Source organism: Rattus rattus, chromosome 9 (genome assembly GCF_011064425.1).
Source record: "Rattus rattus isolate New Zealand chromosome 9, Rrattus_CSIRO_v1, whole genome shotgun sequence".
In the NCBI taxonomy this organism is placed as follows: domain Eukaryota; kingdom Metazoa; phylum Chordata; class Mammalia; order Rodentia; family Muridae; genus Rattus; species Rattus rattus.
The window spans coordinates 28,611,556-28,626,371 of NC_046162.1; the positions used below are offsets into that span (position 1 = coordinate 28,611,556).

At 43.1% G+C, this 14,816-nt stretch overlaps 1 protein-coding gene across 1 annotated transcript in view; it reads left to right on the plus strand.

Annotated features, from left to right (window-relative positions):
• Clint1 (clathrin interactor 1) overlaps positions 1 to 14,816 on the plus strand; it is a 54,066-nt gene that overhangs the window by 27,122 nt on the left and 12,128 nt on the right. Inside the window, exons 2-8 of the mRNA XM_032911672.1 lie at positions 226 to 330; positions 967 to 1,063; positions 3,101 to 3,209; positions 4,049 to 4,213; positions 8,240 to 8,417; positions 11,517 to 11,763; positions 12,680 to 12,749. Of these exons, the coding sequence (XP_032767563.1) occupies positions 226 to 330; positions 967 to 1,063; positions 3,101 to 3,209; positions 4,049 to 4,213; positions 8,240 to 8,417; positions 11,517 to 11,763; positions 12,680 to 12,749 (971 nt within the window). The remainder of the gene's footprint in view (positions 1 to 225; positions 331 to 966; positions 1,064 to 3,100; positions 3,210 to 4,048; positions 4,214 to 8,239; positions 8,418 to 11,516; positions 11,764 to 12,679; positions 12,750 to 14,816) is intronic.

The following is a 14,816-nucleotide window of genomic DNA, read 5'->3' on the forward strand; positions in this document are numbered from 1 at the left end:
GTAATGTATAGCCTTTGCACAGATCTGCTGCCCCCCACTACGTTAAGACATGTTAGTGGAATAATTAATAAAAATATAAACGAATGGAATAATTAATTAAAAACAAGACATACATTAGTATCATGATCTAAGTCTTCAGATGTTGCTCAGTTTTGATGCTAATCCTTACGTATCTATATGTGTGTGTGTGCATGCACATATGTGCATTTTTTTTTTCCTCTACAGCACCAATGTGGTTATGAATTATTCAGAGATCGAGTCCAAAGTTCGAGAAGCAACGAATGATGATCCTTGGGGACCTTCTGGGCAGCTCATGGGAGAGATTGCCAAGTAAGTGGTAATTTGACTCAACAGGGCAGAAAGAATCAGTGTCTTTACACAGAAAGTGAAGTTTGCCTTCAGTTTTAACCTGTTTATCAGCCATACATTCTGCATAATCCATTTTGATTAGTGTGGAGAGTTTTATATAGGTTTGTATAGGTTCCATTCCCATTAAAAATTGGCTTTTAATGATGCATCAGCCAAGTTTAGAGACTCTCTCTAGCTTTCCTTACAAACTTTGAAGAAAACGTATAAAATATTTGAAGTAAAAAAAATTAACGGGGTTGGGGATTTAGCTCAGGGGGAGAGCGCTTGCCAAGGAAAAGGCCCTGGGTTCGGTCCCCAGCTCCGAAAAAAAAAAGAACAAAAAAAAAAAAAAAAATTAACAGTTTTTTCTTGGTAACAATGCGGGGCACTGAGGCCATGAGGAAAAGCTTGCAGAATGACACTGTGAGTCCTCGTAGATGTGCTGTGTGCTATAGAGAATAAGAGGAGGAAGCTGTTTTAGGAGGAATGCTATTAAAATCTGATCAGGCTTATTTGTTTCTAAGCTGTTTGGGCAGTCCAAAGAACTTAGAGCAAGCCTGCCATCTGCTGTCAGAGCTAGTCTGCTACCACTGCTTAAGGACAACTCCTTTCTTCCAGGGCTACTTTTATGTATGAACAGTTCCCAGAACTTATGAACATGCTTTGGTCCCGAATGCTAAAAGACAACAAAAAGAATTGGAGAAGAGTTTATAAGGTACGGTGGGAACCCACATGAGTGCGTTGACAGTCATGACTGCAGTCCACTGAGTTCTAGACTTTCCCAGGACACACCAAGATGGGACTGTGTCTCCTTCCAGTTTTCCAGTCATAAACAGTTCTTTGTACTACAGAGTGTTTTCACACTTATGTTCTTTTAAATATTGAAGATTTTTATTGTTTCTTAAATATTTTTCCTACTAAAACTGGGTAGGTGTTTTGAGTATTGACTCCTACTCATATGCATGTTTGCTCTGTGAACATCGAGATAAAGACCAGCCTCATGCTTGTCAGCTCTGCGTGAAGCTTTGTTTCATGTGGTTGTGTGATAGTGGTGTTTAGTCCAGCGAGGTCTACAAGCAGGGCTAGACTGCGGCCGAGACCAGCCCTCCTGGCGATTTCACCTGTGCAGACTCTTCCTCCGCTTCATTAAGTTTAGTTTAGTTTTGATTCTGTATTTCTAAAGCAAGCCGATGGTCTTTCTCTTCGATTGTTTTCCTGCTCTTCAAAACTAATTTCTAAGGGGTTGGGGATTTAGCTCAGTGGTAGAGCGCTTGCCTAGGAAGCGCAAGGTCCTGGGTTCAATCCCCAGCCCCCCCCCAAAAAAAAAAAAAAAAAAAAAAAAAAAAAAAGAAAAAAACCTAATTTCTAACGCATGCTGTGTGCCAAATAAGATTCATACTAACACACGACAGACCATAGCAGTGTTCACATTTGCAACTTGAGACATTTTGACTCTCAGAATTAAAAACCTGTTTTAACTAGATTTCTGTTGTTAGTGTTACTGTTGTTATTGAGTATCTGAGTGTAGTGTGTCAAGAGACCAGAGTGTTGCCTCCTGTGTCTTCCTCAAATGTTCCATGTTATTTTATGAGCAGGGTCTCATTGAACTCAGCTTTCTGATTCAGTTAGCTTGCTTGAGACCCCTGTCTCTTCAGCAATAAGATTACGGGCGGCAGCCGGGTTTTCCCAGCTTTTTATGTGGGTGATGGGGATCCAAGCTTCTGTACCCAGGTTTGCACAGGAGTACTTTATCCATTAGTCCTTCTGCTCAGCCCTCCTCCCTGTTCTAATTTGGTGGGTACTGCGGAGGACAGAATCTCTCTTTGTAGCCCTGGCTGACCCAGAACTAAGTATGTAGACTATGCCTTGAGCTACTAAGAATCTAAAGGCATGTGGTGCCATGTCCTGCAAATTTTGTGATTTTTATGATACTTGTTTCCTAAAATATTCTCTGAGATTTATATAAATTGTACAATTTTTCTAAAATGGGGCTTTTAAAGATTGTTGTACTACTTTTTCAAAAAAAAAAAAAGGAAATCTGATTATGATGGCCACCGGGCTACAATCTCAACATTTAAGAGGCTGAGGCTGGAGTATTACCATGAACTAGAGGCCAGCCAGAGAGGCATGATGAAACCCTGCCTCAAAACCACCCCCCAGATAGTTACTGGTAAATGTAAGATTGCACCTGTGTCACTGCCCTGCATACACCCTCAGACCCAGAGTCATGGTGAAATGAGGCTTCATTGAGAAAGCAGATGAATGGTCCCTGCGTGTTCACAACCTCAGAAAGATGCACACACGCATGCACACGCACACAACTAATTCCAGCACGGTCCATCACAGTGCTAACCTCAGACCTGTTAGCTTCAAGCATGCCCTTAGTTAGCATCCTTGACTTAACATTTCTGCAAAGTTTTCTGCAACACTCAAGGTTTTCTTTTGTTGAAAAATTTTGAAACCTCATTAGCATCAGAATTAGGTTTTGTCAGAGGACACTGCTTCAGGGGCTTGTAGAGACAGAAGGATCCTCCCATGTAAGTGACCGTTGCCTCGGTAGTTTATAATTATTTTCTGTACTAGATATCAAGGAACGTGAGGTTGAAGTTCAGACTGTATTTCGGTCTAACAGAAAGGGGAGGGCACACTCCTCACCACGACCGTCTAGTAATGTTGGAATTTGTGTTTAACTGTGTACCAAAGCTCTTCCAGCTCATTCCATTCAGTCATTTGGTGCTTTATATTTCCACAGTCGTTGCTGCTCCTAGCTTACCTCATAAGAAATGGATCGGAGCGAGTTGTTACAAGCGCCAGAGAACACATTTATGATTTGCGATCCCTGGAAAATTACCACTTTGTAGGTGAGCAATAGAAAACCCTCATAAGCAAATTAAAACAGTAGTTGGAGTTGTCAGTCACCTGAACCAGCTTGGAAGCTTCTCTGCTCTAATTAGCATGTGACTCTTGCTGGTTGTGTGACGAGTGCAGAATCCAAGGCGTGGGGCCCTAGAGTATTAATTAGTGAAGACAGGAGCTTGCAGAAAGGACTGGCTAATAACAACAGAACCAACCCAACATGAGTGTTGGGGTTTATATTAAAATATGCGCTGGAGACTGGTCCCCTGTGGTGTCCATAAAGGAACAGCTTTAATCATGTGGGAAGAGAAGGTTAGAACGCCAAAACACACACATCTGTTTGAAGCCAGGCCCCCTCCCAGCAGAGAGAGTTTGTACTGTGCGAGGCCAGAGTGTGTTCTGAATGTGAAGGCAGCACAGGGCGGGGAGCGGTTCCTTTGGAGCCTGCCCGCCTTGTGACGACTGTAAAATGTCAGGATTCAGTTGCACTAGGTCCTAGTGATTAGTGTTCCCAATCTCGGGGAAACAAGATACTTAGGGTGCTTTTGGGCCATCAGAGTGTTAAAAGTGAGTGGTCATTTCTTAAACGATAGAAAACACTTCGAGCTGTATGCATTCCACACATCATCATAGGTAATCCTTTTAGTAGATCATGGATTGATCTTGACTAGTTCTGTTGTCTAGGGTCATTAAGTCAAATTAGAATTTAATGCCATAATCTGCCTCCTTAAAAAGTTTAAAATTTGACATTATTTATGTAAGTATTTTAGTTTCTACTCTTTTGTGAGAGTTTGATGCACACTAAGAGTTCTTACAATTCGCTTTCGCCTTTACTGTCCTCAAGATGAGCATGGCAAGGATCAAGGTATAAACATCCGACAGAAAGTGAAGGAGCTGGTTGAGTTTGCACAGGATGATGACAGACTTCGAGAGGAGAGGAAGAAAGCAAAGAAGAACAAAGACAAGTATGTCGGGGTCTCCTCAGACAGCGTTGGCGGATTCCGATACAGTGAGTATCAGGGCTAAGCCGCTGCCACATGGCCCCAGCTTACTCAGCCTCGGCTGTATTCTTGTAAGAGTCAGTGAAATACTAAAAACCAAAATGCTGGGGGTTTTTCTAGTAATACACAGAATTCTAAAATATATATGGTATCATTTTGACTCCTGTTTTCCCAGATCTTCTAAATCTTTCTGTTTTTATTATGAATCCAAAATATAGGGTGTTAGCAGATACTGGCTAGTTAGATAATCAGAGAGTAAAAAACGGTGCACACCCTCCTTAGGATTAGAGTTCTTACAGAAGAAAATTCTTTAACAGTTCCAGACAGCCAGTTTGGCTTTCTAATTCAAAGCCAGTTTAGCTGTGTTTCCAAATAGGTAAGTTTCCTGTAAGTCCATGAAACCTCACTTCCCTTCCCTTAATTTAAGCAATGTATAATCCAGTCAGAAAAATGGCTGACTGTATTGCCAGATCTTCTTGTGTGTCTGTTGTTTCTTTGCTGTTACGAAGGAGTGAAAATTACAGTGAAGAGCAGTTTGAAGCCAGATGTGGTAGTGCACACCTGCGATCCTAGCACTTTGGAGGTTGGAGCAAGATAGTAAGTTGGAGACTAGTTCTGGCTGCACTGACAGACCCAGATTCTCTCTCTCCCTCCACCACACCTCTCCCTCCCAGAAGGTAGCTTGAACTTGAATTGTTTCTAATGTTTATTGGGTTTTTTTTTTTTTTTTTTAAAGATTTATATAGGGGTTGGGGATTTAGCTCAGTGGTAGAGCGCTTGCCTAGGAAGCCCAAGGCCCTGGGTTCGGTCCCCATCTCCGAAAAAAAAGAACAAAAAAAAAAAAAGATTTATTTATTTTTATGAGTATGGGGTACCTGTCTTCAGACACACCAGAAGAGGGCATCAGATCTCATTATAGATGGTTGTGAGCCACCTTGTGGTTGCTGGGAATTGAACTCAGGACCTCAGGAAGAGCAGTCAGTGCTCTTAACCATTGAGCCATCTCTCCAGCCCCCCAATGTTTATTGTTAATGTATAAATTGTACATTAGATGCTTGAAACACAAAGATAAAAATTCTTTTTGGGCCTGTCCCATCCTCTGTGAGCCGTGACAGTACCTAACCTGTGTGTGTGTGTGTGTGTGTGTGTGTGTGTGTGTGTGTGTGTGTGTGTGTGTGTGTGTGTGTGTGTGTGTGTGTGTGTGTGTGTGCCTTAGTGCAGCCGTCATTGAGGCTCACCTGTTCTGGCACCTGCACCTGCAGTACCTAACCTGTGTGTGTGTGTGTGTGTGTGTGTGTGTGTGTGTGTGTGTGTGTGTGTGTGTGTGTGTGTGCAGTGTACATCATTGAGGCTCACCTGTTCTGCACCTGCACCTGCAGTACCTAACCTGTGTGTGTGTGTGTGTGTGTGTGTGTGTGTGTGTGTGTGTGTGTGTGTGTGTGTGTGTGTGTGTGTGTGTGTGTGCAGCCTTAGTGTACGTCATTGAGGCTCACCTGTTCCGGCACCTGCATCTGCTGTGTGTGTGTTTGGATTCTTTGAGGTTGCACATTTCTCAGTGGATAGAGGTAAAAGAACTTCCCTATTGCCAGGTGTAGTGGAGCACGCTAGATGGCGGAGGTCGAGTTCAAAGCTAGCACAGTTGACGTGTGTAATTCCAAGCCATCGAGAGATCTGTAGTAAGACCTTATCTCAAAAAAAGTCTGTCATCTTGTGGTGGCCTGTAAAATATCTTCATTCTTTTATTCCTTTGCTTGCCTGCTCTCAGAGGGAAAAAATACCTCATTAATTAGTATTAAAAGATGTTTCCAACAGCAAAAAACAATCTTTCTTATGTCATATATCACATAGAAGCCAGGCTATATACTGGTCAAGAGTGTGTCTTTTCTAGTAAGCATGAAATTTTGGAGCGACTTCTCCAGGACAGTGAAAAGGCTTTGGATCACGTGTTCAAGTACTCGTTTTGATCTTTGGCTTTTTCTGTTGCTAAATTGCTGCTTGCATCCTACTCCCTCCCTCTAAGTGCCGCTGTCCCATTCTGTTACCAACACTACATGAAACTGGATCCAGGGAATTCAGAACGTGAGTGAGCTTGCCAACCAGGTCGCTGTGGGTTGGCGCAGCTTCTGAATTAGGATGGGGTTGAACAGCCCATGTTTGTGTTAACAGTCTTTGTTAGTTTTTTGATGCTTTTTTGGACCTTCAGTAGCTTTAACTAATTGGTGTGGGTTTACTTCTGGCATTAGATGATGACCTTTATCCACTCGGTAATTTATTCTTTCTACAGCAATTAGGTTTGAGCCCTGGGCTTCACATTGTTATGATATATAATGCTTCGAGGGGGTACCTGGTGGGCCCATGCCAAGGTGTGCCCCTAAGAAATTACTCCATAAAGTAGATCTGGTATAAAGGGGCTTTACTGGGGAAAGGTGAGGAATGCAGGCCTGGAGAAGGGGTAGAGGCAGACCAGTGGACATGTATACAGACAGACAGATGAGGGCATAGAAGAGGGGGCACAGAGGACAGAAAGAGAACACCGGAAGAGAGAGTGAGTTGTAGGGAGTGCATGCACCCCACATCTGCTGCAGCTGACATAAGCCATTGCTGTGTCCCTGGGATGAGCCTAGTGTAATGGCTGTAAGCTAACACGTGTGACCTGGGCCTTTTCTTTGAACTGTGTTCCTAGCTCCAGATTCTAGCAGGTATTCAGCAATGTATGTTTAAGTACTTAACCTAAGGGTACCTGTGCCATCATTCACTGTGAACAAGGGCTCAGTGTTCCCTTTAGCTGCCCTTCTTTGTCATTTCCCAACCTCCCCCATTCTCATTATTTCTGTTTGTCAAACCTTATGTGAGTTCCCTCCATCCCAGTTTGGCTTTTTAAGTTCAGTTTGGAGATGGAGATAGGCAATTTCTGTTTGTGTCCATAATTCATCTCCACTGAGCCTCAGACAAGCACCAGCACAGATCATGGTGTTTGGGTTTTACATTGCTGCAGTCTTTTCTTTACTCCAGACTCACACAGAGGTTCTCTGATGCACCAGCACCAGGTCGGAGCTGCTCAGAGCAGCTATAGTTCTAAAGTGTGAAGATTTGGAGAGTTAGAATTTTTTTATAAAATTACAGGATTCTTCCCATGCCTCAGTCCATTCAGTTGCAGACTTGGTACTAAAGGATGTGGTCCTTTCAGCTAATTGGGTCATGGGGCTCAGACCAGAGTTCTTTTAGGGAAACAGTGCTTAAGTGGTTAGTCAGTTGCTTAGTCAGTCAATTTCCTTCCCTCCTCCTCCTTTGGGTCCATGCGTCTGTCTGCCTTTCCTTCCTCTTTCACCTGTTACTGAGATGGTGATCTCATTGGATTGTGCTGCGCTGCATAGCTTTGGACTCTTGCTCTCAAATGATCACTGAGCTTCGCTCTGGTGTAGTTTACCGTCATGTCTTGCTAGCTTGCTCTGTATGTGTGCTCACTCCTTCAGCCTTATTCCCCTCCCCTTCTCCCTTCTCTCTGCACCCCCAAACTCCCTTTCTTGCCTTTCTCTGTTGTTTGTTTGTTGGATGCACATCCACTTGTGCAGAGCCTGGGCTGCCCTAGAACTTGCACTCTCTGCCTCCATCTCCTGAACACAGGGGTTATAGGCATGGACCACAGCACATAGCTTTACTTTCTATTTAAGATATCGTTGTTGGCTTATATTTGTCTAAAAATGAAGAACCATTAAGATAAGAATAAAATAGTCATTGAACTCATTGGATGACTTTAGAAAACTGGAAGGATGTTCATTTGTCTTGTGTTTATAGAATGGCTTCTGTATCTACTCCTGTAGCAGTGTTCAAGGGCTTCAGATCTGTCCTATCCATCAAGGCTGTGAAGTTACCTGAAGACAGGCTTTTGATTGGCATGGGCCGCACCATGTTGTGTTTGTGTGGCACTGTGGGAGATTTGTTTTCCCTTAAAAATAATTTTCTTAGGAGAAGGAAGGACACTGGAACCTTCCAGATTTAATATCCTCAGTTGTTTTTCTTCGTTGTTTACACAGATGAACGGTATGACCCTGAGCCCAAGTCCAAATGGGACGAAGAGTGGGATAAGAACAAGAGTGCGTTTCCATTCAGTGACAAGCTAGGGGAGCTGAGCGACAAGATCGGGAGCACAATCGACGACACCATCAGCAAGTTCCGGAGGAAAGACCGGGAGGACTCTCCGGAAAGGTGCAGGTACGCCGCCTCTCCACCACCTCTCCCCCACCTCTCCACCACCTCTCCACCACCTCTCCACCACTTGCTTAAGGGCTTTCCTTTACGCAGCCGTTTGGTTTGGTTTGGTTTGGTTTAATTTTGATGTATTGCTATTATCTAAAGCTTAGCCTTTTTTAAAAACACCCTTTGTTAGAGAAATCTAAATGACACAGAAAATTTGATCATAAAGTACAGAAGGCACTACATACCCTTTCTCTTTCTCATGGTTTCAAGATAACTGTGTTACATTTCTTAACTGAAAAACTAGTATTGATAAGCTGTAGTTACAGTGTACAGTTTAGGCTGGAGGTTACCATGTTGAACATGCAGTATTCTCCAGTAACAAATGTCGCCTCCCTGAAAATGCCCTGTAAAAAGAAAAGGGGAGCCGTTTATAAAGTTGCCAGTCACCTAGTTTTATGACACTAGGTCAGCCCTAAGTGCTAGTAATATTGACTCTTCCGAGCGGTCTGCACCTCCTGTCTGTCCCTAACCGTTCTTGTCCTTTGCATTTTTCTTCAGGCATCTCAGTCTTGGCCTCGAGATTTTTACCCTCTCTAAAATTTATAATTGTCATCTTACATTTGGACATCAGATGGTTCCATGGTCTAAAATAAGGTGTGGGGGAAGGGGATAATGAAACCTACGTTGGAGAGAAGGTTAAGGGCTAAAATTTAACTACCTGAGACTTAGTATTACCGTCCTGTGCTCATGTGACCAGAGCAATCCTGCGCAGTGGTGCACCTGGAGTAGTGGTAGGCACCCGGAGTCGCACAGGCCTGTGTTTATAAGCTTCATCTTCTGATGTGGGGCAGTTATAATTAACTGACATCAAACAATAGAAGTAAAACCTGAGGCCCACTTAGTCTGCATGGACCTGTGGAAAATGAGTTTGTTGTTTGTTTGGGGTTTTTGTGGTGGTGGTGGTGCTGTTTTGTTTTTTTTTTTTTTTTTTTAACTAATTAGCATCTTTTTCCTACCCATACATTTATAGTAGTTCAGATTACAATGTCATGGGAATGAAGTTCAAATAAAACTATAGCCAGATTTTAAAATAGGTTTCAAAATACCTGTGTTCAGTGTATTCAGTGTGGTTCCAGAGTCATTAAATCTCTAGAATGCCCTTTTTAAGACTTGTAAGGGCATAATCTTTGAAGGAACAGTAATATCAGTAATAGGAACGTATCTGCTTTCTACCAAAGGCCTGCAGGTGAGAAAGAGTGTCTAAGTACTCTCCTGTCTTCCCTTATTAATATTTTACACAGGCTCTTGTGTCCTATGTATAAGTTTTTGACCTGACTTGAAGTGGGGGATAAGGTGTAGGGTCTTAGTGATACAGCAGTGTGTGGTCCTACTCTGTTTTACCTTCTTCTGATATCCTTAGGGGCTTCTTCTCCTCTTCCTTGAACTCTGCTTGCTTTTTTTTTTTTTTTTTGCCTTCCTTGTTTGCCTGGGTGATGCTGATGATGGCCAGTCTGAGGCAGGATGGGTAAGAGTTCTACCTCTTTGATCCGGAGAATTCAGATTAAAGATCTGGACTATATTCCAAATACCAGTTGGTGATGTGTGCACGTTGCATTTTCAAGTATTGGTGAGAAAACAGCATGCTGTAGACAGAGTTACATGTGACTCGGGGCTTTGTCTGCAGCCTTCTTGCCAGCCTATATGCTATGCTTTCTGATCCTTGATGTATCTGAGTCCCAAAGTGACTTGTATTAAGTTGAGATTGCTTTAGATTGGAGTCATAGTTCATCAGTGATAGTCATAGTTTAAGGGGAAAGTCAAGCATTTTACTTTAGGATATTTATAAATTAAACTGCCTATCCTACAACTAGGGAATATCAATAATGGAACATACTTCAGGTTCTTGTCCCTTGCTTCATCTCTCTCTCTCTCTCTCTCTCTCTCTCTCTCTCTCTCTCTCACACACACACACACACACACACACACACACACACACACACACACACACACACACACATTGTGTCTTTTCTCTCCCTCTCGCCTGCTCACTCCCAGACAAAAACTCAGTGACTTAACATTAGAGAATAGACTCCTTTCATTCCCAGCATGTGGAAATCCTGGATTCTTGCTTCCTAGAGGTTCGCTTTTATAGAGCTTTTGATTGGTTGACTTGAAATGTTAACATGAGTAAAATAATTGTTTCAGAAATATTTAAAATATAGTTAAGTTTCTACAGTTGACAGTTACGTAATGCTTGATGTGACAGTAGCAAAGCGCAGCACAATTGTAAAAACCAGTTGCTTCACATTTGGGTTCATTTTCAGGTGACTGTTGACACGGTATACGGTTTTAAGCTGACCGCTGAAATTTCACTGTCGTATTATCTTCTTTCCTCTGCGGCAGTCTCTGATAGCTCAGGCTGGCTTCAAACCATTGTGGAGCCAAGGCTGACCTTAAGCTACAGAACCTTCCTTCCAAGTGTTAAGATTACAAGGGTGCACATCCCTGCCTCATCTTTGCCACACTGTGTTATGTTTCTCAGATTAGAGCATGAGAATCTATAACAGAATTCTTAAAATGAGCTGTAGAAGCTGGGCATAGCATCACAGCCTCTAACTCAGCATTTGGGAGGCAGAAACAGGAAGATCAAGGAGTTCAAGGTCATCTTTGGCTATATAGTGAGATAGGGACCAACAAAGACTGCATGGCTTCACTTTGTCTTTTAAGAAAATCAGTAATGTGGTGGGGAGGGGGGGGGAATGTCTGTTGCCTGAGATGCTCGTCTGACATCGTGCCACTATTTTATCTGCTAGTTAAGTTTACGTCTGGAACAAGCACTGAGGTACTTTAGGCATTTTTTGCATATTACCTCACCTCGTCCCCCCCACCCCCCCGTGTGTTTTAGATTTAACTGGGGAATTGTGCGCGTCCCTCTCCCTCCCTCCACATGAACACAGTTATTCAGCAGCCTAAATAATACTGCGTCGATCTGTCAAACAACGTGCAGAGTTTTGGAGTTGGTGCATTTGAAATTCCTTCCCTCAAATCGCTAAGGACTCCTTCTTATAGTATTCCCAAGCCTTATTACGTTGTTTCATTTTTAATATCTTTTAGTGACAGCGATGAGGAAAAGAAAGCAAGGAGAGGCAGGTCTCCCAAAGGTGAATTCAAAGATGAAGAGGAGACGGTGACGACGAAGCACATCCACATCACACAGGCCACAGAGACCACCACCACCCGGCACAAGCGCACAGCAAACCCTTCCAAAACCATCGATCTCGGAGCAGCAGCACATTACACAGGGGACAAAGCCAGCCCGGATCAGAACGCTTCAACCCACACGCCTCAGTCATCAGCGAAGGTGTGGACAACACGGGTCTACACAGCATGTTTGCCTTATTCTTGTACACCGCTTTCAGAATTCTCGCCATAGTCAGCTGGGGCCTTTTAATCAGTCATATCAATTATAGATCATCTGGCATGCCCTGCTCAGTCACTAATAACGAGATCTCTTTAAGACACCTGTCACAGTGCTGAGTGACTGTCTCTGTACTTTGCTGTAGAAATGGCACTGCCACGCACATGGGAAGGTTGTGAATCCTAGAGTAGCCTGTCTGCCCCTATCTCATACCAGCAGCACGGCTAATCTGGACAACAGTCACGAGGGAAAGCGTGGGAGCCCTTGAAAGGCTGAAGAAATGGTGAAGAGCAGGGAGGCACTGAAACGGGCTTGCTGTGAAGCACATTGTTTCCAGATTGAAGGGAGGACAATGAGAAGTGAGGTAGAAGAAAATTCAGATGTTGGAACTTGGTTTGGTCATGCTTGCCTGTAGTTTCAGCACTTAGGAAGCTAAGGCAGTAGGATTCGGTTCAAGACCACCTAGGGCAAGACTGTGTTTTGCGAGGGGGTGGGAAAGGGTGCCTTGCTTCACTGGCTCACACAACGCAGCTCACAACCTGCGATGTACATACCTCCACTTGTAGAGATCTGGTGCCGCCTTTGTGTGCAGACATGCACACATATGTGCTCCCTTAATACAGTGTTTTAAGACTGTCTATTTTTTAAAAAGCACATTTGGGGAAAAAAGACAAATCCATTAGGATTTCACGGTGCTTGTATGTGAAGAGTGATTTGATGATTGCTCCTCCTCCGTACGGATTCAAGGCCAGTTACTTACTTCCTTTAGAAATCTCAGTCTAGCCTTGTTGAGATGAGTACTGGTCTCTGTCAGTTCGGGAGGTCTTTGTAACCTTGCTCGTTGTTTCCGCTGTTGCAGCCATCCATGCCGAGCAGCAAGTCGTCAGGGGACCTCGTTGACCTGTTTGATGGCAGTGGCCAGACAACAGGTAAGCTTGACAGCGGCTGCTTCTCTCCAGAAACTGTGGTTCTGTTTTCTTGCTTTTTTGTTCTTTTGGGTTTCTTTTTAGTGCTATATGAAAAATGTAATTAAAAGAAGAAAGTTCTAGTTGGGTATAGTAGTGCACACCTTTAATCCTAACACTTGGGAAGCAGAGGCAGGTGGATCTCTGAGAGTTCAAGGCCAGCTTGGTCTACATAGTGGGTACCAAGACAGCCAGGGCTATGAAGGGAGATAAACAATTAACCAGGTATAGTTATGCAGTCATGTAGTCCTGTAATCATTGAGAAAGGTCACAGATTTAAGGCCAGCTTGTACAAAGAGACATTGTCTCAAAATAAAACCTAAAAAGAGTTGGGGATATAGTTTATTAGTAGAGCATTTGCCAAGCATTTATGTGACTCTGGACTCTTCAGTCCTGCAGAAATACTTCCTGGGTTTGCTAATGTGACATACCAGCATTCTCTGCTATTTGGAGAGAGTTAGTTGACTGCCTAACAGAGAGAAGGTGATAATTTGATAGCCCCCCCTCCCCCGCCGATTTCTTTGATGCCCATAAGTGAGTCTGTGGGGTTACCTTGGCTTTTTTGGTCTTGCATGCATATACCATTTCTCAAAGCTTTGAAAGGATTTCACCCAGTTTTAAACATTCTGACATTTGGGCCCTAGGAGGAAAACTATTGGTTGTAGTCAGCAAGTATCAGTGAATGGTAAACCTGACCTCAGATCACCATGGCAGGTCTCAGCTTACAGGGCTTCCTCTCCATACTGCCCATTCCTTCAGAGTCTAATATGCTTATGACACCTTTCACAAAGATTCTGGAGACTTTGTTTGCATGTTTAAGCTGTTAAGATACCTTTTGTAGATGTGAAAATTTACATTAACATTCACTTTTAAATTTTTCTTTTATAAAAATGTGTTACTCTGCATGTTCTCCTGACATGCCCTAAAGCATCCTTGTGATTGTCAAAGCAGATCTGTTCATTACTTCTTTTTCGAGTGTGCTGACCCAGACACTAGTCGGATGCTTAAAATGGAATTCTTAGGGCTTGGAAAAGTCAAATAAAGGAAGTAATGGGTAGTCAAAGGGCAGTAGTTGTAAGCATGCTGGGTGCTGTGGAGGGAAGGGCATTATGTGAATATGTGTGTAGCTCCTCACCAAGTGCATCATAAGAGAGAGGGCTGTGCCCCTGCTGGAGTGCACAAGCCTGTGGCTACAGTTCTTAGCAAGCAAGAGTCGAGAGGGTCTCCTGGCCTGAGGCGTTCCAGAGCAACCTGGCACCATACCCAGATCTGTCGGAAGAGAGAGTGAGAAAGGGTTTCTTCCTGGTGGTCTCAACATGTGCTGAGTAGCTCCTTTTTTTTTTTTTTTTTTTTTTTTTTTTTTTTCGGAGCTGGGGACCGAACCCAGGGCCTTGCGCTTCCTAGGCAAGCGCCCTACCACTGAGCTAAATCCCCAACCCCGAGTAGCTCCTAATAACTTGTTTGCAAGTAAATTGATACCGGAGGATTGCACTTGATGATTGGTCTCAATAAACTACTGTACCCCCAATAGAAACGGCTCAAGATAAGAGCTTTTTAAAGATAGTTTTTCTGAGGCTGTTTAAAGTTGATTATAATCAAAATGTAGATCAGCAGGATATGGGTTGAACTAATGTGCAAAGTGCAGCTGTTCTTCAAGTTGTGTGTAAATAATTCTCAAAAGCAAAACTGTTTTTGGACTTGCTTGTTTGCTTTAAGCACAAGTCCGTGATAGAAATTATTTTTCACAGACAGCTTAGTGATTATAAAACCACCAGTTCCTTTCTTGTCTTTCTTTCATGTTGTCATGAAGGTACTGGCCTAGGAATAAACTTTGGAAGGCATCTGGTTTGACCCAATTCTGAGATCCTTCTATAAGTGTCCTAAAATTACTTGTGACCTAGAGAGACTGCCATACTCAGAGTGACAGAAAGCCACCTGGGTTGTTTAAACAACTGATGTGTATTGTCTTTGTATATTTAAGATTTGAACTATAGTATGAACTGGTAGTTAGCATACAACCATGTAATGTAG